This window comes from Hypomesus nipponensis, chromosome 9 (assembly GCF_054491055.1).
Source record: "Hypomesus nipponensis isolate SF chromosome 9, ASM5449105v1, whole genome shotgun sequence".
In the NCBI taxonomy this organism is placed as follows: Eukaryota; Metazoa; Chordata; class Actinopteri; order Osmeriformes; family Osmeridae; genus Hypomesus; species Hypomesus nipponensis.
In genome coordinates, this window is record NC_140369.1 from 12,914,622 (window position 1) to 12,938,223 (window position 23,602).

The 23,602-nt window shown below is 41.1% G+C and overlaps 3 protein-coding genes across 4 annotated transcripts; 1 reads left to right on the forward strand and 2 right to left on the reverse strand.

Annotated features, from left to right (window-relative positions):
• Window positions 1-791: 791 nt before the first annotated feature.
• mst1rb (macrophage stimulating 1 receptor b) lies at window positions 792-11,499 on the reverse strand. Its single transcript, XM_084706383.1, is given in 22 exon segments — window positions 792-1,301; window positions 1,303-1,456; window positions 2,479-2,615; window positions 2,704-2,869; window positions 3,071-3,180; window positions 3,445-3,626; window positions 3,835-3,915; window positions 4,020-4,235; window positions 4,374-4,463; window positions 4,739-4,892; window positions 5,058-5,204; window positions 5,567-5,785; window positions 6,023-6,122; window positions 6,256-6,435; window positions 6,876-6,966; window positions 6,969-7,011; window positions 7,294-7,429; window positions 7,764-7,924; window positions 8,014-8,184; window positions 8,352-8,474; window positions 8,724-8,900; window positions 10,240-11,499. Coding segments are annotated over 22 exon segments (4,125 nt in total). The 5' UTR covers window positions 11,449-11,499; the 3' UTR covers window positions 792-1,223.
• A 2,432-nt stretch (window positions 11,500-13,931) lies between these two features.
• Window positions 13,932-18,497, reverse strand: mon1a (MON1 secretory trafficking family member A). 2 transcript variants are annotated; one of them, XM_084706457.1, is made up of 7 exons: window positions 18,387-18,497; window positions 18,163-18,261; window positions 17,877-18,034; window positions 16,367-16,786; window positions 15,473-16,238; window positions 15,202-15,349; window positions 13,932-14,802 (listed from the first exon to the last, which is right to left on the reverse strand). In XM_084706457.1, the coding sequence occupies exons 3-7, from the start codon at window positions 18,004-18,006 to the stop codon at window positions 14,662-14,664; spliced, it is 1,605 nt and encodes a 534-aa protein (XP_084562583.1). In that variant the 5' UTR covers window positions 18,007-18,034; window positions 18,163-18,261; window positions 18,387-18,497; the 3' UTR covers window positions 13,932-14,661. The 2 variants fall into 2 exon arrangements, with proteins under 2 accessions (XP_084562583.1, XP_084562582.1); XM_084706456.1 differs by lacking the exon at window positions 18,163-18,261 and having other exon boundaries at window positions 18,387-18,492.
• Window positions 18,498-18,659: 162 nt separating this feature from the next.
• traip (TRAF-interacting protein) lies at window positions 18,660-22,808 on the forward strand. The gene is made up of 16 exons (XM_084704944.1): window positions 18,660-18,948; window positions 19,167-19,279; window positions 19,433-19,490; window positions 19,681-19,767; window positions 19,913-19,952; window positions 20,080-20,207; window positions 20,318-20,412; window positions 20,662-20,775; window positions 20,880-20,967; window positions 21,117-21,206; window positions 21,316-21,404; window positions 21,500-21,649; window positions 21,747-21,792; window positions 21,911-22,009; window positions 22,188-22,238; window positions 22,447-22,808. Exons 2-16 carry the CDS (start codon window positions 19,182-19,184, stop codon window positions 22,558-22,560), a joined length of 1,347 nt encoding a protein of 448 aa, XP_084561070.1. The 5' UTR covers window positions 18,660-18,948; window positions 19,167-19,181; the 3' UTR covers window positions 22,561-22,808.
• The last annotated feature ends 794 nt before the right edge of the window (window positions 22,809-23,602 follow it).

Below are 23,602 nucleotides of genomic sequence, written 5' to 3' on the forward strand. Positions count from 1 at the left end.
GGACTTGAGTTCACAGGGGTAGCAGCATCAGAACAGCCAGAAAGCTTCTGCAGGGAGATCTTCTCTTCCTGCCACTCCTGTGAAACTGGCTTTTGCCCTGCGGGATATTCTCGTATACTTTGACAATGGGAGAGCTCCCTCTGTCTATCTCTCCCTCTATATATATATGTGAATCAAAAGCTCCCACCATTTGAGAATTCACTTTTGTTCTTGGCAGCATGACACATTATGATGTGTATTTCCCTCTGGTTTTATTTGTCTGGGATATCTTTACGGGTGAAAAGGGATTGTTGTGTACTGTATGACTTCTGAGATTCCTAAAAACAAAGTTTCTAAACTGTGATACTTTTTTTTTTAAAGGTCAGCTTCATCCTCTTTTGAAGTCTAGGGGGGTTTGTATGTCTGGTGCCAGTCTCTTACTACCTAAGGGTTGAGACTGTGACCTCAGAATAAAGACTGATAAGGTTTAAACTAATACCATCGGGATGCTTTGCATGTTGAAGCCTAGCAGCATAACACATAGAAAATATTAGATTAAATCATATATGGAATACATTGGAGTCATGTACAATGGGTTTAGGACTGCCTTTGTTGGTCTCTAAGCCAATCACACTGTAAGTAAAATTATGATGAAAAACCTAATAAGGCACTGGCCTCTAGTGGAAGGCTCGCTTCATAACCGTTCCCCAGTTTAGTCATTTTGGTTTAAACCTGTGAACTACATGTGAAATTGTAAAAGAAAATGCTTTTACATAAATAATTTACTCCACTCTCACAATGACAAGTCTATGAACAAATAAATATCTTAATTTATTAAAGTCAATCTAAAATACATTGTGCTGGGCATACAAGTAATGTAACAGTGTGGTATCAGATGCACACAGTATATCAGATACAGAGACATATAGGTACATTTCTTATCATCCAAAATATACAGAAATCAATCACTACATCTCAAGAGAATTAAGAGAAACCATAGACAGCACATTCAATATATTAATGGTTTTGATGACACTATGAAATGAGTTCCTACTCTTCATAAAAGCCTAGTGCAGATGATGGCAATTGAAACACCAAGCTACTATGAAGCTGTACTGCTGCCCAACTGCCACAATGCTTTGGCTGCACATACTCACAAACATTGACAACAACTGCCCAGTAACTCTAGAGCTGGTACAAATCTTATTGAGCTACAGCACCGTTCTACACCTGCCGGTGTCTTCTCATGAGGAGATGGAGTCAGAGTCTTCAGCTGCAGAAGACTCTGACTCGTCAGGAGACTCGGTGAGTGCTGGGTAGGGCCAGGGGCTGGTCCAGGTTAACGTAGGTAACCTTGAGGCTAATGTAGTGTTCTCCCTCGAGGCCAGACAATATGGTAAGAACAGCAGCAACCAAAGTAGTAAAGCTGGGCCTGCTCTCTGGGTCAGGGTCCCAGCACTCTAGCATAATTGCATACCTGGAAAGGAGGAAGAGATTTGTCAGCTAGCAAAGCAAATTAAATTATGTAATTATGTGAAATAACAAAGGGAGTTAATCACTATTTTGGAACATGTTTGTGGCCACGTTTACCTACAATTACCTGAGCAAAATAAATACTACACTTAAAGTATACCTACAAAGAATAAGTACAAACACACTGTACTTACATATATTAAAGTTGTCATTATGTATGTGAATTTACCACATCAGTAAATTTTAAGTACACTTCCAATTGTGTAGAAAAAGATACGTGTTATTAAAATGGATTGAGGTCTTGTTTAATGCATTTAAATTAGATTTAAGTATACTCTATACTTTTCAGCTAAAGTATGCTCGTTGCATCGCCACAATAAAACCAATCAATTCACAGCGCCATCTGTTTTCAGTGGAGAAAAACGACCAAACATGGTGGCAGGCGTGGCTAGTTCGGGAGGCCCCAAGGCATTAGGAAAAGCTGCTGTGCTGCACAGACAGGAATTACATCCAAGCCAAGTGCAGGGTTGAATCATAAGGATCAGTACATAGTTAACATGCAGTTAACTAGGATTGCTTGTAGTTATAAGTGAAAGTAATTTAAGTGTATTTATATTGTTAATGATTTTATTAATATATTAATTTAGGCTTCAAGAGTGTCTAATGGTTCATCTATCTTTACTGTGTTATTGGGAAAAACACAGGATTTATAATTGATACTGAGATGGCAAAAACATGCTGACTCACTGGTGTTAATGCTACTCTTTGTGTGTGTGTGTGTGTGTGTGTGTGTGTGTGTGTGTGTGTGTGTGTGTGTGTGTGTGTGTGTGTGTGTGTGTGTATGCGTGTGTGTGTGTGTGTGTGTTCTAACATTTCCGGAACAATGTAAAAATGTTGTACATTTATCAATACATATATTCTGAAATATATTAATATAATACTTTATCGAGCTGGAACAAAGTGTGTACAGGCATGTAGGGAAAAGCAGCAAATAGGTAATTAATGGTCATCATTAGCCCTACTTACAGGGGGTCAGGACAATACTGTGGTTGGGGCAGCCTCCTGCCCTTCAGTAGGTAGTGTGTGATGTCATATGGGTCCACCTCAGGGTAAGGGCTGGCTCCTCTGGTGAGCATTTCCCACATCATGACACCAAATGACCACTGCAACAACACATACATAAGGACAATATAGTGCTATGATATACAATGCTGTATTTTCCCAAGAAATCTTCTTGATTGAGTTACACACCACATCTGATTTGGAGGTGAATTTTTGTGTCTGCAGGCTTTCGATTGCCATCCACTTGACTGGTAGCTTGGCCTTCCTGTGATCTTGAACACTGTAGTACTCCTTATCAAAGACATCTCTGGCCATGCCAAAGTCCGCTACCTTCACTGTGTATGACTCATCCAGCCTGAAGGGCAGCAGAGAGATTAGTGTTACACCTACCGACCAAAGACCATCTCAGCCCGTTACATATAGACGTGAACATTTACAATACAACTCAATTGATGACAATATGAAGGATGTGTCAAGTGTAATTGTATTCAACCAGTGGCAAATATCTGACTGCTGAATGCTGTTTCATGTGGTGATGACCAACTGTTGCACTCACATGCAGTTTCGTGCTGCCAGATCTCTGTGCACAAACTTCTTCTGCGCCAGGTACTCCATCCCCTTTGTCACCTGGAGGCCAAAGCCAATCAAGTCCTTCACCGTGGGGTTCTAGTGCAAGAATATTGAGCAACATGTCAAATATTCGTTAGATATTAAAGCATTAAACCATCAAAAGGCTGTGGTATATCGCCAAATAACCCATGTGTTGTGCTGTGGTAAAGATCAGAGTGCAATGTCGGAACAACCTGTTTCTACGTTTGTTTGTTTGTTTATTTTTTTACAAATTCCAAACCCTTTTTCTCTGATTAAGTCAAACCTTGCACTTTTTTATTCAAACATATATTTAAAATTGTACTAGAGGCACTTTTTTACCCTCCTCTCACAGCGTATGAAGTGCCGCAGGTCCCCGTGCTTCATGTAGGGAAGCACCACCAGGGGGAGCCCTTCCTCAGGCAGCAGGATGCCCAGCAGAGACAGCACGTTGGTGTGGTGGAACCCCTTCATCAGGATACCCTCCTTCAGGAACTGCTCCACCTCCTCCACATCTGTTATTCCTGGTAACGCACATACACAACACACATGCAGTATTTGATGTGTTGTGTATGTGGATCATAGTTTAAAAACTCAAAAGGGTAACTACTGCTTCCTAAATAAGTGGTTTGGTTCATGTTTACCCAACAGTCATATAAACTAGTGTCTATATCTTAGGACACAAGCTAAAGAACATTGTAAATCATTGTCATCAGGGTGTGATATGCTCACTGTTTAATGATTTAACAGCACAGTGTATTTCTCTGTTGTTGTGGTCCGTGAAGTAGCCATGGTAAACCGTGCCAAAATGACCTGATGGGAGAGATAAAAATAACAGTGAAAAACATATCGTGATTTATAGAGACTCTTTTTTCCCCTCTGTTTTCCTCACAGCCTGCTATGGTGCTTACACGCACCCTTTCCAATGATCTGGTGATGCTGGACGATGAGCATTTCTGCCGGGATCAGCACGTCCTTCACCTCCTCCAGGAGCTCTGGCCTGAAGCTGGTGATGGAGATCTTCTCTGGGGTCATGAGGGGGGTGAGGCAGGGGTCCATGCTGCCAGCATTGTAGGCCATACTGGGAAACACCAGCGGGACTCCCAGGGGGGTGGAGGGGCTCTGAGACATCACTGGAATGACAGGGCCTAGGATTGGAACCACTCAAATGATGTGTGTTTTGTAACATTTTCAAATGGTGTCCACTTTCAATGAGATGCAATATAGTTAAAATGTAAATTATAATATTTTCTATCTTGCCAGTGTCTCACCTCTTCTGTAATCCCCTACCGGTGACAGCTCCACGCTGCTGGTTCCAGAGCGGTTAGAGTTATGGGCCAGGCGGGTCTCCACCATCGAAGCTGAGAGGTTTCACAACAGCTTTCAATCATCAACCATAGCAGAACATTTTTCCATTAGAACTAGCCTGGGCTGTGAATATATTTGTATGGTGTCTGGGTGTGTGTGTCTGTGTGTGTGTGTGTGTGTGAGTGTGTATTTGGGGGGTCGGAGGTGGTGTGTGTGTGTATGTGGGGGGGGGGGTGTTATGGATTACCTAGTTTAAAAAGCTAGTTAAGCTTACATCCTGTTTGAGGTTGAGCAAACTACTCTACCCAGAGACTGGAGAAAACCCCACCTTTCTTCTTCTTCCTCAGGTGTTTCATGACAACAAAGGCCAGCACGGCTCCTGCCACCAAGGCTCCCAGGATCCCCAGAACAATGCCTGCCATGTAGTGGTTGCTGACCAGGACAACTGACCCTACGTTGTGAACATCCCCGTTGATGCTGATCTGCAGGAGATAAGAGAGTTGGAGTCAGTTCAGCCCTGATTGCAGCCAGGAGGCCTACGGATGATGTTTCCTTTTCAACTGAAATGTCCCAATTATAGAATCATAATCTGGCAGATAGGTCATATACATTTTATGTACTGGAAATCCTTCCATGGTTATACTAACCTTTACAGCCAGTCCTTCACTAGGGATGGTCATATTTTTGGGGATCCTGCAGGTGATCTCATTGTCCAGGACTTTGGCACCACAGTCGACTCCTCCCACTGTCATGGTGATGGTCATGCAGGAACTCACAAGGTTGAGTTTTTGATGCTGTGAATAAAAATATGTAGGGGCATGCTATTTAAAGATGTATAATTCTGCCTTTAATTGTGTTGAGGTTCTGTACAATGAGAGTGCAGATTGTCAGCTTTAATTTGGGAGTTAAAGGCTTCAAAAGTCATAAACATTGTTTATCTTTTAACATCATAAAGAATAACGCAATAATACTTTGTTACCTATACTTGTCTTTAAACATTCAGCTGTGGACCAGACATCTGTTCTAAATGAGTCTTGGTATGTGAACAGTATGTGTTCTTAACTGGTTAAATGACAGAAAGTAACCAAATAAATGTGTTACTGTCCAAGAACTTATGGTGCTAACTATACCCTTGCAATAGCACTGCTGGCCTTACATGCAGTGAAACTTCATCTTGGCCAGGGAACAAACTAAGCACATGCCCCTCTGTTTCAAATGGTATGGGTTTTCCATAGGGATGATAGGAGAATTCTCTGTTCCAGAGTTGAACAGCTCCATCCATGTCAAAGGAGAGCTCCCCCTCCTCTGGCTCATCCCTGGGGAAGGCAGGGCTCGTACACTCCATCTTCGTGGGAATTGACTTGCTTTTACACTCCTGGAACAACATTAAAGTTGTAAGCATGGGATTGGAAATGTGTGTGTACTTACAATATGTGCATGTCATAGTTGATATGTTAAAACAACAACAAACAGGACGCATCCTAGGTGCAAATACCCAATGATCTCTTTCAGAGGGATTTGTGGGCTGTTGCCACGTTAAAGTAATTCCTTGCTAGCACCTAAATGGGATATCTGTGTCATATTTGTGTCAAAAAAGAGATACAGTTGTCACCGTCATCACAGGCTTCAGGTGACTCTCATTGGGTTTGAAACGGATGATGGTGCGGTAGACAGAGTCCAGGTTCTTCCCTTCAATGATTATCTTTGACCCCCTGGAGTTCACAGAACAAAGTACAAAAGGATACGGAGTATTGTGTTTAACAGCTCAACATAGAACACCCAAGTTTAGTGCTTTCCTCTTTAGCTAGTGAAGGGCAGCTTCATTAGATGGATGATTAGACCTACCTGTCAAAGCTGCAGTCTGGCAGGACAGCTGTGATCTCTGGGTTCTCCCTGTAGTAGAACACCTTGGTGGTGAGGACTGGGGACTTGTCAATGAAGACGCTGAGAGGGACGTCCCTGACCTCTGAGATGGGCTGGGACATACAGATGATGGAGGACACATTTCCTCGAGGCATGGTGAAACTGCAGATTAGTTAAGGAGAGGGGAGGTGGAAGAGGATAACTTACAGAATGAATAACATAAATAGATGTAAATCTCTAAATGTACAGTATAGCAGCGAGAGTAGACAGTGTTTATCAATGTTTAAGTGTATGTAGCCAGCACTTTTTACCCAACATGAAAAAGAATGTTTGGTATGGATTACCACACAACCATTGACAAAGAGCAGTACAGCAGGGATCTGCTCATGAAAACATGTCCATTAACAGCACCTTCTTTGACTGAAGGGTTCACTGGAAGACTGAGCAGCCTCATACTCTGTGTACAATGTCTGTGGCAACACATGTTGGGACAAGCCTGGATCTACACAGAAGCAATCTTTCCCCTTGGGACATTTTTCAAACCCTCTAATTAAATTGGTAGGGCGTGGAATATGGTAAATTATGTCATAGTAATAGCCCACCTCCTTATGGGACAGGGTTCTCCATTCAGAGTAACCTTCCTGGAACTCCCAGCGTCCAAGTGAGGACCAGTGACAGTGATGAGGGTTCCCCAACACGGGGACCATAATTAGGCTGGATCTCAGTGATGTTGGGAATCTGATAAAGGGAGCAAAGAAATCCCATTTCAACTTCAAGAAGTTGCAAAGTATGTATGTATGTATGTATGTATGTATGTATGTATGTATGTATGTATGTATGTATGTATGTATGTATGTATGTATGTATGTATGTATGTATGTATGTATGTATGTATGTATGTATGTATGTATGTATGTATGTATGTATGTATATAACAACGCTGTACCAGGTCTGTTTATGTTGTACTCTTCAAAAAGGTTGCCTTGTTTAAGGCAGTTAATTGAGTGCCAACCCCATTACCACAAATGTAAATCCTGGCATCTCCGCTTTGCCGTCAATGGAATAACGCCCCTCCACCTTGCCCTCATGTACTTCCACAGTGACGTTGACTGGCTTGGACGGCTCCATCTCCCCGGAGCGGATCTTACACACCAGGCTAAGGTTACGTGAAAGCACAAGCAAATGAAGACTGATTCAAAATAAAACCAAAAGGAATGTTAAGCCTTTTTGCTGCACTACTTATACCTGAAAGATCAAAATGCTTCCTTTAGCCAGACTATCTTTCCTAACAATAACAAGGAACTAAAATAGTCAAATCATGAAGATTAAATTAGTCCAACTCCAGAGTATCTCCATATCTCTTCCAAGTTCATCTTTGGAAAAAAATATAGCTATTGTTAAGAAAATACATTCCCAAATACATTTGATCTCAGGACCTAACCAAGGGTGTTTTGATGTGGTATCTACGGTATGACCTGTGATGTACTCACTGTGTGCTGTTGCTCTTCTGAGAAAGCACGACGCAGCCTGCCTGTCCCAGTCTCACCTGGTGGGTTCTGGAACTTATGGTAGGACGCTGGGGTGACCGGAACTCCCAGCCACAAACCGTGAGCTCGGTCTGACCATCGTGAGGTGCTGTCCTTGGGAAGAACTACTCCAGATAAATCAGAGAAGGAACTTTACTAGACAGGACCAAGAACAACATTAGAAATAAAAAAAAAACAATCCAGCACATCTCACCCCAGTGATACCCGGAGGACAGGACTCGTTCCGCCAGCGACCTCGACACTCACTCTCCCAAGAGCACTCTCCAGAGCACCAGCCGCACCCCATGAACTTGGGGGCTGTCAGGCACATGGCACAGGTAAGGAAATGCTGGCACCCTGGGCCTCGCTGAGGCACCTGGATCATCTGTCCCACAATAACACAAGAAACACATTTTTACAGTGATTGATGATTGTGCAAAATGTATGGGATGCCATGTCTTCATAACTACCAACAAATGTATACACCAATAAAAGTTATTATTTATTTTGTATTTTTATAGTTTAATATGTTGATTTTAAGACAATGCTTACCTTGTCTCCAACTACAAAGAGTAGAGATTCCGAGGAGTGGACGGCAGCAATAGAGGTCACTCTCTGGTTCTCCACCAAGGAGTAATTTGCAAAGATAATCGGGCTTGACCTCGTCAAAACGAGCTATCAAAAACACGATTGCATTGATATTAATATCGTTATTTTGGTTGTGCTACAATGCTATGCTACCAAATATTTAATCTAGGCTATCTATATTAAATTTTAAAAAAAGGGCCAAAACAGTTTCTTTTTGCTGTAGATTTTAAAGGATTTATATGAATTGTGAAATAAAGAATTGTAACCAAATACATTTGTCAATATTAACACTTTGTTTATGGTATATGTCCTCCATGCATTGGTGATGTTGTATACCTGTAGCAGACGCCCACTGGAGGTGCCAATGTGTGCCACTGTCTTATTCTCTATGATGGTGACCAGGAGAGAGGTGAGCAGGACGCCTCTCATCTGCCTGTTGAACAGGTCCACTCTGTAGTAGGGCTTAGACACCATGGTGGGCTGGTCTCTGCAAGTGGCATTGTTCTCCATGCTCTGGAAAGAGGTAAGAGCATGTATGTCTGAAGGACTGGTGACCATGGCCATTAGGATATGAAGATCAATTTTCTAAATTTGTGTCTGAACATATTATTAAACCCTTTTCTGAATACTGTCTCCAGGCACCTGTGGAGTATGTCAAAGTAGAGGCTACAGAATATACACAGCTAGCCTTGACCATTCTCCGCTAAAGCATTTGTGCCAAACATTTCACAGAAAAAAAAAAGCATCTGAGACACATTAGATGGGAACACTTCTCCAAAGAGGGTAAAGTATTCAAGATCGCACATTTACAGAAGTTCCAAAATAACTTACTTCCTAAAGCTTAAGATAGCTGCCAACGATCCTAAATTCTTCAGCTGTTCCCTTCAACAAATGGCAAATTTAAACTTTTTCCATTAAGTTGTGCGTCATCAAACAGCTTCCATATCAAGACCTTGATTAAATGTGCGGATGATTGAGGTCACTCTAATGGTATTTCTGGTATTACTCCTCCCCTTCCAGCCCAGTGTGACCTTACATGAAAATAGTGAAGAGAGGAAATCTGCCTGGTCAGAAAGGTCCCTCACAGTACTGTATTCTCCCTTGGCATGAATACCTACAATATGTGTCTGCATGTAGAAACAAATCAAGCGTTTCTTTGGTCCCTAGATTTAAGAGTCACATTTTTGCTGCTCCCGTGATAAATACAGGGAAGGTTAAGACAAAGAACAAAGACAACATAACTTGTACAAGATGTTATGATCTGTGTCTGTCAACATCCATGTCATTCCAGTAACAACACACTATGCCTTGATAACCCAACATACATGTCTCAAAAAAATTCCAGTGGCTTTCATAGTCAGGGTAAATATAAGAAAAATGTGTGTCCAGATCCAGTCACCATATCCTTTCATACAGAGTTCATTAAAATAAATGTTCTCTAAACTTCTCTCTGTCAGTGTTCATACTGGATCTACAGTATACATCATCATTACTTTAAACAACTCCCACAGTCTTCTACTACTCCTGAGCCAAACAAACAGTGCACTCTCTATTCAGCTCAAGCATAAATGCACTGCTTCACATTCATGCTGCTTATAATGTTCATATTGTTGTTAAGTATTGTTTATTTGTTTATACTGTTGTTGCTTATAATAACTTTCATTGTAAATATGATTACGTTGTTTATATGTTTATACTGTATGTTCATAGTGTTTATATACTTATATGTTCCTTGTGGTTACATTATTTGTTGATTATTTCTCAATTGTATTCAGAGATCAATAGATGGCTCCAACAAAGTCAATCCAAAGAAACCACTCTGAAGCTAAGTTATTATTGGTATTGAACTCACCTCATGGGGACAGCTTTCACAGTACTGGAAGTGGCACAATCCTCTGGACAGCTGCTCAGGGCCAGACTCACAGCAGTCATCTACCCCATCGCTGATGGCTGTGTTGATGTTATCCATGGGAAAAGCACACAGGGCTGACTCGTGCTCTGTGACACCACTGTCGTCTGTGACTGCAAACACTCCATACAAGATGTCATCTTCCTCCTCGGCACCGAGCTCCTCTGCCAGCTCCCTGCCAGCCTTGCCAAAGTGGGCCGCTTGGACGACATTGTATACCACATCCTTAAAGGCCTTACTGGCTGCGTTCCGGCGCCGACGGCGCTTGGGTTCAAAGCGGCACTCTAAAATGACCTCACGGTACCTCCTCATTTCCCACTCATTGCGTGGAAGACGACCAAGCCGTGTCTGGAGTGGTGAAAACTCCTGGTCAGGACTCTCTCTCTGAACAGAAAGAAAGTAGACAAACTCCTGGGTGAAGAAGCTGTAGGTGTACTCTATATTGTATGTTCTGCGCAGACCGGGCAGGACAGTCAGTCCTCGCACGTCGCTGTAGAATCCATCTTCAGTGGCCAACGGTCGACGCACAGATATGGACTTCCTCCCGTAGCGCTGTGTCACACTGTCATTGACAGTGGCAGCCACAAAAAAGTACACGGTCTGACCCTCCTCTACCATGGTAACCTTGGTACCAAGGGGACTGGCCAGACAGTCAGGGCAGTAGGCTGCAGAGTTGGATTCTTTTCTGAATAAGCACTTTGAAAAAGAGGGTTTTTGACCATGACTGTTAAGTTGATGGAAATGGCACACACCATATTGAGAACTCCCACAAGAGTATAAATACATGAAGAATGTATCCAACAATAGGACCTTGTTATCTGTGTTTTCTAAAAAGTTGGGGTCCTTGTCAATGTCACACAAATCACACATTTTACACTCTGGGCTGCCCACTGGTCCTGTGTGCAGCTCCCATACCTTCTCCAGACTTCTGTTCACAGCTTCAATTCTGTTCTGCGAGGCCACATACACCTCTAGATACTGTGGGTTTGTAACTATATTTTGAATTGAGTTAACAGTTTGGAAGAAGGGCATTGTGTAAACCACTGAGAAGTTAACCGGGTTGGGGGCTGTCGAGGGACATATAGCCAAGGCAGAGGCCAGGAATGTCTGGAGCCAGACACATGACACCCACAGTGTGGCCCAGTGGACCATCTCCAGTCTGGGACACAGGGAGACAGCAGCACGGTCCTCTCTGGGTTACCTCCAGGTAAGGCGGTTGGGCAATAGCATCCTTAATGGCCCGTAGATATCTGATAAGATAAGAATAACACATTAGGAGGTCACAAATTGAGTGCCAGGAACATTAGTAATCAAGGGACTCCCTAAACTCTGTAATGTACAAACAGAGGCATTATACTGTATAATTACATTTACATTTAGTCATTTAGCAGACGCTCTTATCCAGAGCGACTTACAGTAAGTACAGGGACATTCCCCCCGAGGCAAGTAGGGTAAAGTGCCTTGCCCAAGGACACAACGTCATATTGCATGACCGGGAACCGAACCAACAACCTTCTGATTAACAGCCCGACTCCCTAACCGCTCAGCCATCTGACCCCCTCATATTTGGTCCGAACTGCAGCTCAAGAGTTTAATTCCACAATGAAAAAGTACAAAAGCAGGCCAAATGATGGGGTTTATCTCAGATAAACAAATGGGTCTTTAACACAGAGATTGAGATGTATGGTCTAAAAGTGCCAGTGCCGTGAGCAATGAAAATCACCTTTAAATTCATCGCAGGTTGAGCTGAGTTCTTGGGTCAATTATTAACTGAAACCTCACAGGCAGGTGGAACTCAGGGACCTTCTCTTCTCTACTTGGCATTCCTGTCACAACCACTACGTGCCTTTGAGGGTGAAAGATGCACACAGACTGATGGGCATATATGGGCACTTATGTGTGCTTCCTTAAGTTTTAGATGAAGTGGCAAATCAAAACGTGTCTGAGAATTTTGGCCAAGCATTTTTATTATTTTTGTCCGCAAGGAATACTGCTACAAGTCTGAAATTGTACAGTTATGTACAAACTCACCTACTGATTATAAATGATACTAGGAATGACTGTAGTCTATATGCAGTAACAACATTAATAATTCATAGAACTGCACCAGTATGTTACCTTTTAACATTTGCAACTTCATGTCAAACTAACTCAAGCTTAGCGTTTAAAAGCAGTCAGGACATGAGTACACATATTCAGGACTGATTGACTTTCTTCATGTTCATGGTTAATAAAGCTAGGTTTGAATACGTTTCCATCCATTGTTATTTAAAGGTAGAGCATGCAATGCATTGTAATTTGATCTGGCTTATTTAAAAGTGATAAATGGCACCAACTAGCTATACTTCTGAAGTTTCATCTTTGTTCTTAAAGGAATTCAAATGAGTTACATTTTAGGCAAAAATAGTTACAGAATAATACTCTAGTGATACATATTTAAGCAAATGTATGGAACATAAAAATCCCCAAATTATCTTGTGAGCTCTGTTTTATCCACCACTTGCATACTGTTTACAAAATGTCATGCCAAGTAAAGGTTTACAAGCTTTCATACAGAGGTAAAAGTTATGATTGAGGTGTGTTCTTTTCACAGCCTCAAGATAAACCTACTGAAAAGTGCGTACATAGTAAATCTAGTAAATTGACACAAAGAAGAACTATGATAACTATCACTGCATTCTTTAAAAAATACAATTATACTAATAAAAATGTTATTTAACTTGACCAAAACGCGGAGTGAACTCCACATGAACTAAAGCTTCCTTGCTTACCTGTAGAACGATGTGACTAGAATAGAAATATCAATGTGTCCTCCGACATCATCAAGTGGTTGGGTTGGTTGTAAACTTCAGATACAGATTTGACCCTTTTTTACGCGTGAACTATTATGTGAATAACTGTCAAGTACAAGTAAAGTTTGGTTTGTACGGAACTTCATTGAGTCTCTTAAGAATGCATTTTGCTGTTATTGTCCGTAAAGCTTGCGCACATGCTCCTCCCCTTTGCTACACTGCAAATATAGGCTGCTGTCTCTGTTGTAGATGGGGCTGGTGCGTCTTATTGCAGTTACCACTACAGACATCTCAAAATGACGAAAAAACACGTGCAATTTCACAATTGGTCATTTACTAATATTACTATTCATTACAAGATAACAGGGCTCTCAAGTTTTATCCAAGGTTTGGCGTGAGATCACCATCACTGTCAGAGTCAAAAATTCCGGGCAACGGGGGAGGGTGGGATGAGGGGTGCTGGTGATGTTTTCTGATTGGCATTTAACTGTATAACTCAATATGATTATCTCGGCAGAAATCGTCCCTCAGTATGCCTGCGCCTCGTCCATTCATTGTATATGGCGGGCCAAGTTATCCCTAACCTCTCAGCGTGAGAAATGGTTGAAATGCGTGAGTCTCACGGCGAATGCGTGAGACTCACAGACATGGTATAATCATGGCTTGAAAGCCCTGAGATAGCGCACCATTAGGTAAGCACACATTTCAAAGGCCGTTGGGTAAGACATGAAAAGTGAGAGAAGACGCTCCATTTACTTGGAGTCTATATTTCTTAATATTGAAGCATGGAAATGCTTGCAAAACCAGACCATTTGTCAAAAAAACTACACAATAGACGACAAGTAGAAAAATCATTGTTGTATTTAATTAGAATGATTTTACATCACTATTCAGTGTTCAGATAAGAAAGACTGGAATTAGCAGGAACGTTTCTAAATGTACTGTGCACAAGTGCAATTACGCTAAAAGGACCACAGTGAATGGTCAACGGGAGATCAATCTCCTATTATTTACATAATCGTGCGAACAGTATCAGAAACATTGAAGCTCCTGACAAAAATCCCCTTTGGCATCTTGGTAAAAAAAATAGAAAATCAATCAAATAAAAAACACTTAAAGTATTATTTTCTTTTTAAAATCGATGTTATTACAGGTCTGTTTGTTTCAAGTGTAGTGATGATAAAAATAAAATAATCAATCTTTTTTTTTTTATGTTTCCAAACAGGGACAGGTCTATTTTAATTGAGACAAGAAGTAGCATCAATGATGAGACTTCCTGTTAGTTAAAATGGTTGCTGCATGGTTACTCTATCATGCAGCAACCGATCATCTATCTCAGTAAAAATGCAGTGATTTTATACTTAAAATTCATCCCTGCCATCACGGATTTAATCCTGTTCACTACTAACTGAAGGACTACAGTTCACTAATTGTATTGCCAATCTGCAGTCTGAGCATCAGACCAGAATGACTCAAGCTTTATAGTTGCAGCAGTCCAGCCTCATGAATCAGACCTTACTTTCAGTGGGGTTTCTCTTTCGCAGGTCAAATACTAGGTCAATTGGGTGAGGGCTCAGTATGTTAAGGGACTGAGGATAAAGAGTCGGTCCTCCTCCCTCCTGATCCACTTCAGAAGCTTATTAACAGCAGACACAGCCAGTACCTTGGTCCCCAAGGGACTGAAGCAGAGGTACAGTTCAAAGCCACTTGTTACCTGAGGAAGGGAAGGGTTGGAAATACTGTCAGAGCATTTACAATAGTGTGTATCTTTTAATAGCTATTATGTAATCGCCTGCCCCTGTTATTGAGAAACAGTGTAGGTATGGATCCATCAAGCCCTTTTTATCAATATCTAAATTCGGAAATCAGCCACAATTAATGTCAACGAGTGGTCCACAACTGAGACTAATTAAAATGCACAATGTATCAGTTTGAAAGAGTGGCAGCTCATAGAGATACCAAGAGATGGGTATTTCTGTAATTACACTAAACTGAAAATATGCTTTATTGTATTCTGTGTAGACACTGTTGATGTAAATGTGCCTTGCTCAATTCATTGAAAGTACATTGAATGTCCAGAGAAACTGGTCCCTCCTCAAAGCATTGGACTTACCCAGGCAAACAAGTTTTCAGTCTCTCCGCAGTGGTAGATGGAGCGGAGCGGACGAGTTGGGTGGTGCAGGTGGCTGTGCAGGTACTGGTACAGTCCCATCAACCTCTCCTGCTCCTCCTCAGATTGGTATGGCATGGGGAGCTCAGGGCTGGGGGGAAAGAGACAGAAAATAATAACTGGAACTGGTAGCAAGGAGGTGATTGATCCAGAGTTGGTGACAGTAGCATAACAGTACTGAAACGTGTAATAGTCATACTATTGTCTGTCTCACCTGGTGTAGAGACCCGAGCTCTTTGACTTATAAACAAAGTGCCTGAGTTCTGGAATCCCAACCTGGGCTGCTGAGTAGCTTGGGCTCTTCAGTGCCTCCTTCAGGGTCTGGTAGGCACTGCGTTTGCTCAGACGCTCCAGAAAGCGTTGCTTGCAGTCAGACAAATTGAAGAAGTCCTCCCTGTCCGTGGAGACCAGGATTAAGCAGAGTTCAGAAGCCGGCTCTAGGTAAGAGATGTGGGCGTGGAAGAAGCCTGCTGTGTTGAACTTGGGTAGGCAGATAGGCGTCCATCCTTCGCCTTCACGGAATGAGGTGGAAGATCCCACCAGGTTGAAAAGTAAATGCAAGTCCATGTGGTGCAGGAACTGGTCCTTTTTGCGCACCAAAGTGACCAGGCGGTCTCCCGCCAGCAGAATGGAGAAGACCAGATTCTTGGCTTTGGCGGCCTGCAGGCTGGAGGACACAACATCCCGGACGGAGCTGGCCAGTGGGAGGCATGTTACAGCGCTGAGTAGCAGGCCTGGGTCGCGTTCCAGTAGACGGAGCAGGTTATCTGTGAGGTGTTCAGAGCCGGCCAGAAGGCGGCGCAGGTCGTAGTTCTGTTTATGCTGGAAGATGTGGTTGAGCTGGGTCAGGGTGAGCAGGCTGACTATCTGGTAGTAGATGTACTGCAACTCACGGGTCAGCTCTCGGTCTGACTGACGAGTACGCGATACACCCACCAGAACCAGAGGACTCTTACGAAGGAACACCACTTTGTAACCATCTGGAAAAGCGCATTTGAATGAGAGAACAAATAGGCCAAGGCCAGCATTTATTTTTATTTTTATATATGTATATATATATATATTTTTTAGAAAAGCATTTCGGCCTGCCCTGATATATTTTTCTTACCTGCATGTATGGAACGGATGATGTTCTTCCCAGCCTCCACAAATGAGACCAGTGCCATCATGACCCCCATGGTGCTAGAGAGGGCCTCCTCTGTGCCGTAGCGCGAGTAGATGGGTTTACCAGCTTCGCTCAGCACAAACACATGCTTTCTGTGGCTACGCCATGCCTCGCTTGACACATCCTCCTCTTTAATTTTGCTTTCAGGTTGTTCCTCCTCCTTCCGTTCCTTCTGAACCTCCACACGAGGCTCCTCCTGAGCATACTCTCCTGCCAACCCGGTCTGTATCTCCTCTGCACATTCCCCGAAGTCCACCTGATCAGAGCCTTTATTGAGCTCTGTCTCAGTCTGCTCCTCACTTTCAGCAGTCAAGTCCTCAAATGACTGGGAATGGACAAACATGGCACTCTGCTGGACGGCACCTGTGGAGTTTCAGATTTTGTTGTTAACACAATCCAAATCAACAGATCTTTTATTTATTTTTACCTGACTGTGAAATAAATTGTAATTTCACTCTTGCCTAATTAGAATAGGAAAAATGTTTGTCTTGTTCCCATCCATTCAACCTTGCTGTAAAAATACATTTTCCTGATTTCAATGGGAAATTTCAAACAGAGCTAAGATTTCATGGGAGGTTGAGTATAGAGAGGTGGTATTTTTGACTGCAGATCAAGAGGTCCCAGGTCCAAATCCTCCTTGTACATTACTTTAAATAAAAGTGTCTGTTTAAATGAATACATTGTATCACTTAACTATGCCATGAGTTTAAAACAAATAATGACATTTCGCCTTGACTTTGTCACACTAATGCCATGTTTTCTCCAAAGCATATCATAATCATTAGCTTAAACATTCTTACAACTCACACCTACCCAGCAAGAAGCACATTCTAGCAGAGCAAATCAAACAAAGGCCTTTGTTGAAATACCAACACTTACCAATTGTTTTAAATCCAGAGAATACGATATGCGATGAATAAATTGTGCTATTGTGCACATTTCTGCACTCTCTGCCAACAAGAACACTGATGGTTTGTTCATCAAGAACCCTATTCACGGTGGATTCTTGGCTAAAGCTGTGTAGAAGTGGCTGCACGGAACACTGTCACATGATAACATGTAGTAACTGGCAACAGCATTGGCAATTCCAAGCGTGTCTTTCTTGGAATTTTGACAACAAGCTGTGAATTAAGTAAACTGTGTCATCAATTTGTTTCTGTCGTGTTGTGCCACGCATGATGTATTCTATTTGTACGATAAAGTTTGCTTGTGGGATAGTTTTTGATAAGTTCATAAAACTGAGGCTGTTTCCACTTATATTTGTGAGGGATGTATCCAGTTGTACATTGCTCCAAATCTTTAAAACGGAACTATGTAGTACAGCTAGCTAGTGTAGCCTACTGTTTTATGGTTGAGGGGAGGAAGTCTCTTGATTGGTCACGTCATCAAATCCATTATCATTCTAGCAATGTAATATAGCAATGTCTAGCAATCAGACGAATGTCAATCTCACCTGGTTCTGTCCCCTCCACCAGGCCCGGTGTGGGGCTGTCAGACCTCTCATTACGGAGACGGTCCACTGGAGTCAGGGAGCCATTCAAGTTATCCCATGCCACACCCTTGTTGTGGACCTCTCCAGCCATCACTGCAAGCCAATACAGGGACTTTCACCTGTAACATTTGACACCATGTCAAAGATTGTAAACATAAGGTACAAAGTTCAACAATTTACATTAGTAGTTAGCTAGCCATTTTTGAAGAAGAAAAAATTGCATGGGTTAAATGTCAAATTAACTCACTTTCTACAAAGTCTACTTTACAGCTTCGAGTACCACACCACTGGCCAAGCTAGCTACCGTAGCGCTGTTGGTGTACTAGTCTCGCTACTGCCTGGTAACCTACTCTCAATCCACAACAGTTCACATGACGTTCACATAATCACATTTCATAAAGTAAGTTTTGGCTTGCTAAATATAAAAACATAGCTAGATAGATTTGTACCATTCATAAACAGTACCGTTACCTTTCATTATTGCGAAAATTGTATTTTGGTGTTAAAATAATTCACTCATGTTTTTGCAAACGCAGGTAAAATGTCATTTGACGTCGTCTACGGACCACTATCAAATGGAATTGTGGGAAATAAGGGTGTGTTTGCAAACCCAAATTGAAACTGTGGTTCTATTCTGTTAGAAACTTTGGTTCTCCAACGGTTTCCTTAACAAAATTGCTATTACTGTAGCAATGCAACTGTGTCATTATTTTTCGTAAAATACTACGTGTGCGTATATTATCATTCTAAACTGTGAGCAGTTGCATAACTGACCAGACGTAGTTATAAAACCTTATCAATATGGTCGCGTGTTTATAGTCTTGAACGCACTCTCTTAGTTTAAACCAAGCGCGCCGTAATGGATATAGCAATCTAGTTTATGTCGCTAGCACTGCACTAAACACAAATATTCTATTTAAATGTAACTAACGTGACTAGCAAGATGCTGAATGTTGGAGACTGATGGGTTGTCTAAATATAAATGATTGAACTAGATATTATACTAAATTTTTTCGACTGAATTGCCATTTCTGTAAGTAGCTTACCTAAAAAACTCAAGCCTGCTAGGCTACTACTACTACTACTAATAATAATAATACACAGTATCTGGTTTTTGATTTTGTTGGACTAGCAAGCTTATTAGTAAACTTTCTAGGAATTGCTTTCACCAAAACATGTATGACAGAAATGCATTGCCAACAAGTGCATGTTTGGATCGTTTTATAAACCTGTTATGTTTTATTTTTATAGGCTGGCCATTAAAAAATGCCTATTCGAGCCTACTGCACCATCTGCTCGGACTTCTTTGATCACTCAAGAGATGTTGCTGCCATCCATTGTGGGCACACCTTCCACTACGGCTGGTAAGTTAAATGTCAGACACAGGTTAACCCCAGTCCGTTGCTTAATGATCACATTTGTAAATTACATTATATTTTGAAAGTCATTTGAGAGAATAGACCCCTATGTCCATATTTGATTTATATAGTCAATATATTAACTTTCTCTGATTTCAGTCTTCAACAGTGGTTTCAGACAGCCCCTCACAAGACCTGCCCCCAATGTAGAAAACAGGTATCTATCTTTATACTCATCTATTCCCCATGCAAACTGTTCTCACATCTCTCACTAAACAATCTGGCTGTCACAGCACCATTAATCTGTCTTGTTGTGTCTGTGGCTTGCCATCCCACAAAAAAGTTCTGGTTTCACCATTTGATGCCACCTAATATCAATTCTGCTGTGCATTGTGATTCTCCCATAGGTTAGCACAAGACACATTATTAATAAGCTCTTCTTTGATATTGGTGGAGAAGAAGAGAACTCATCCATAGATCCAGAGAGCTTACAGGTAATACTGAAAGTCTATGTACTAAGTATGTACAATTTACTTTCTAAATAAACCCTCATGTTTGTTAATGTTTAAAGTATTCTGTTTTATATTCTATCAAAAAATAACTTAACTCTCAGAAATGTCATTTTATTTTCCTCCTTAGAATGAACTGAGTAGATTGAAAGCTACGTTAAGTGCTAATGGTAAGTGAATGATCAAACAAAAATCCATTACCACTTTTGGCTATAGTGATGCTTGATATGAACTATTTTTTTTGATGAGTTATATAGAGGTTTAGACATTATTAACTCCACTATGTCTGATCCCTAGAGGCTCACTGGAGTGACAGATGTAAAGAGGTAAACAAATTGAAGGAGACTGTGGAGAAGCAAAAGAAAGACCTGAACAATGTCCGAAAGGAGATTGAAGAAAAAGAGATGCTCTGCTCTGCTCTCAGGGTAAATTGCCATCTGTTGAGTCTGCTAAAGTCACATGTGGAATAGTGACTAAAAGTAATTTTGCAAACCATTCCAAAATATACTTACAACAAGCGTCTTATGTGAAACAGAAACAAATGAAGTACTTGGAAACCCAGCAGAAAGAAACGCAGGCTGCCAAGGAGGAAGCTCGCAAACTCATGACCAAAATGAAAACTTATGAGAAGTACAGTATCATATAATGAACACACATTCACTGAGGCACAGGCACACTGCTCTGTACAGTGTACAATGACGCATTTATATGGTGGATAACTTTTTACTTGTATCATAATTATCCAGATTTCATAATACCCCAGTTTATTCTCTAGAATCAAATCAAATGCCAAATCTGGTTGATTTTGAACTGATTGTTCAAATGAATGAAGAATAATCCTGGTGCTCTACTAACATAATCTGTCTGACCTCTCTTTAGTCTTGATGTGTTATTGCAAGGCCAGAGAGCGGAGGTAGAATCTATGATCACAGACATGGGTGTGGGCCAGGCTGCTGTGGAACAGCTCTCCATCTACTGCATCTCTCTCAAGAAGTAAGGACCTCCATCTCACCTGCAGCCAGCAAATGAGATCACTGGACACGGGACCTGCAGTATTTCTAATTTTCCACTGCCTGTTTTTTGTTTGCCCACGTCAGGGAGTATGACAACCTTAAAGGGAGCCTCAGATCTTCAAATGAAATGTGTGAAAAACTCAAACGAGAGGTTTTTACCTCAAACAACAAGGTAGCAATAAGCCATGTGGGAATGACCTATTTTTACAAGAAAATCTTTATATTGTTGTTGACCTACAGTTGTCTATACGATTTACTGTAAAAAATGTAATTTGTGTGTCTTGAATAGTCTTGGATGAATAGTGTTTCATGTGTCTGCAGTTACAAAAAGCTACTATGGAAATGAACCGTACCAAGGAGGATATGAAGGCTGTTCAGAATGACCTAACAGGTGCTGACAAAGAGATCAGTGTAAGGCATTCTGCTGCATTTATATTTTTTATATAATAACCTGTGAATATCAGCATAATGCAAAATATGAGATGTGGTTTATTTGCTGTTTATTTTAATCGTTGGACAGAGTCTAAAAAAGAAAGTGGAAATTCTTCAAAAGACACTGAGCACACCCACGCGCACAAATGAAGCCCTGAGCCGTCTCGTCTTTGAGAGGTTTGCTGCATCTCTGAAGTATCCTCATGCCACAAGGTGTTAAGTTCATTAATGTCTAGATGTCTGTGTAAAAATCACATTTGAATGTCTTCCAGCCCTGCTCCGATGGAGCTTAAACAGCCCTATCTTCACCAGCCTGCTAACTGTGAGGACATTGACCTAAACATGACCTTTGACATTACCACCCCTGAAGCTGTGAGGCCAGCACAGGTCCCATCCAAAAAGATGCGCCTGGACCCTGGAGTGTGAGTAGGGTGTCATGAGAATCCAAAAGTCATAGTCATACTTTGTGCCTAAATAAGTTTGATAAATTTGATACGGTTCAATTGTGTTGTTTTACAGGACTTTATCTTCCAAACAGTGTGAAAGTAGCTCTTCTGGAAGCAAGGTAAGGTCATACATTTCCACCAACAGATTTCTGATCAATTTTCAAATGTTTAAAGTAAGTTTTGTGTAGATGTGTGGACATGCAATACATCAGCTGGGGTATTGGGTGTTCTACTCAGGTTAGAGACGAAGAGGATCCATTCTTCCGGAACTCTCTCCTCTTCAGGAAGAAGATGTTTGGTAGCATGTTAGATCCTCAGAGGAATAGACAAGGGGTGGTATGTGTCACACAATCAGAGGATCCTTCCTTTTACTTTTATGGTTCTCACCATCCCTATAATCATACACTCCTACCTATGTCTGTGCTATGGCCCCACTCTCACAAGAACAGTAGTTGTTGTTTTTTCTTTCAATTGTCTGTTTTGAACATTCCTCTGTGATACAATTCTATTTCAGGTGAGGAGTGGCTATGATGGTCTGGGTGGACGGACTAAGTTCATTCAACCTGTATCCTTTTACCCAATAATTTTACTTTTAAAGGGTATCTTCCAGTGTACTAGTGCAAGTGATTAGGTTTTTGCACATCTAGCTACAGGTTAATGACACATAGTGACTACATCAGGCTGTAACAGGTTATATAGCAAGACAGAAAACGATTCCGATCATCATTTGCATAAGTGCTATTTTAATTCCTTAATGCTCTGCTCCACATAAGTCTCCTTTGTCTGAGATCCGTCCACTCATCATGAAGGGCAAAAGAAAGAAGGTGTCCCGCCCCGCTCCTCCCAAGCTCCCCAGCTGCCTGACCCTAGACAGTTTCCTGGAATGAACCCTGACTAGTCTATATTCTGTTCTCAGTTTGCAAAATATCTTTGCTTCTGAACTGAATGCCTCTGAAACATTTACAAATTGAAGCGAGAAATCTTACTTTACATGGTGTTCAAAAGGGATTATCAGCATTATCATGTTGATTATATTTCCTGTACACCTGCCTCTCTATTTTGTGAAATGTTTTTTGTAGATATACTTCCATTATGAAATTGCAATTTTTTATGTTAAATAAACTATGTTTTCTAATCTTTGTAGTTTGTTGTTGGTCATACATATCAGGCTGTAAAACTTCTTTAACAATTTGCACCGTGCAGGTAATCTGGTGCCTGTGCAGTTTTTCTCCTGCAGAGGGCAATGTTTGCATAAATGTTTCACAGGATAAAAGCAAAGACCTCATCAAGCAGTACTGTTTGAAGTGTACATCATGTAAAGGTACATTTTTTCATAATGTCAGTCATAACAATAATTTAGTTTCATACACACTTTCTGAAAACCTGAGTTACATTTAATGGCAAAACAAAATATATAAAATAAACAGCAAACAAGCGTTTTGAAGTGATACCTCCACAATTAAAATATATTGTAATCCCTCCCCTTAACCTCCATAGGTAAGGAGTGTAAACACAACTGGGTTTAAATTGTTAATGAAATTTACTTAATAAAATGTTTGTATTTTAATTGTGGGGAAAAATGAAATTTCCATGTGCTTTTTATTAGTAAGAAGTTTGTCTTCCTTTGGGCAATTTTTTAAAATAAAGTTATCTACCTTCTAAGCCACACTTTAAAGACATTATTATAAACAATATGAGGAAATGCCATGCATTGTTGCCCATAGTAGTTCTGATTGGGAAGCTTTAGGGAACACTGTATCCTGCTTGTGATCACTTGTATCCTGTTTGGAGTGTTGTCAGTTGTTAGGATTGTCAGAACTGTATTCAATTATCCTTTAATTACCACAGTAGAATAGAAAAACTAGTTTCCCCAATGTAATCAGTAAAAAATAACAGTATTGTCAATACACACAACACAGACAAAACCAT

What these genes read in the sequence shown, in the direction of transcription:
- mon1a (XM_084706457.1), bottom strand. Translation starts at nt 18,006, where the DNA reads ATGGCTGGAGAGGTCCACAACAAGGGTGTGGCATGGGATAACTTGAAT. An exon ending in GGTGGAGGGGACAGAACCAG is followed by an intron (nt 16,787 to 17,876) that starts GTGAGATTGACA and finishes GAAACTCCACAG; the next exon opens with GTGCCGTCCAGCAGAGTGCC. An exon ending in CTGAAAACTTGTTTGCCTGG is followed by an intron (nt 14,803 to 15,201) that starts GTAAGTCCAATG and finishes TCCCTTCCTCAG; the next exon opens with GTAACAAGTGGCTTTGAACT.
- traip (XM_084704944.1), top strand. Translation starts at nt 19,182, where the DNA reads ATGCCTATTCGAGCCTACTGCACCATCTGCTCGGACTTCTTTGATCAC. An exon ending in TTTTTACCTCAAACAACAAG is followed by an intron (nt 20,968 to 21,116) that starts GTAGCAATAAGC and finishes ATGTGTCTGCAG; the next exon opens with TTACAAAAAGCTACTATGGA. An exon ending in GTGCTGACAAAGAGATCAGT is followed by an intron (nt 21,207 to 21,315) that starts GTAAGGCATTCT and finishes ATCGTTGGACAG; the next exon opens with AGTCTAAAAAAGAAAGTGGA.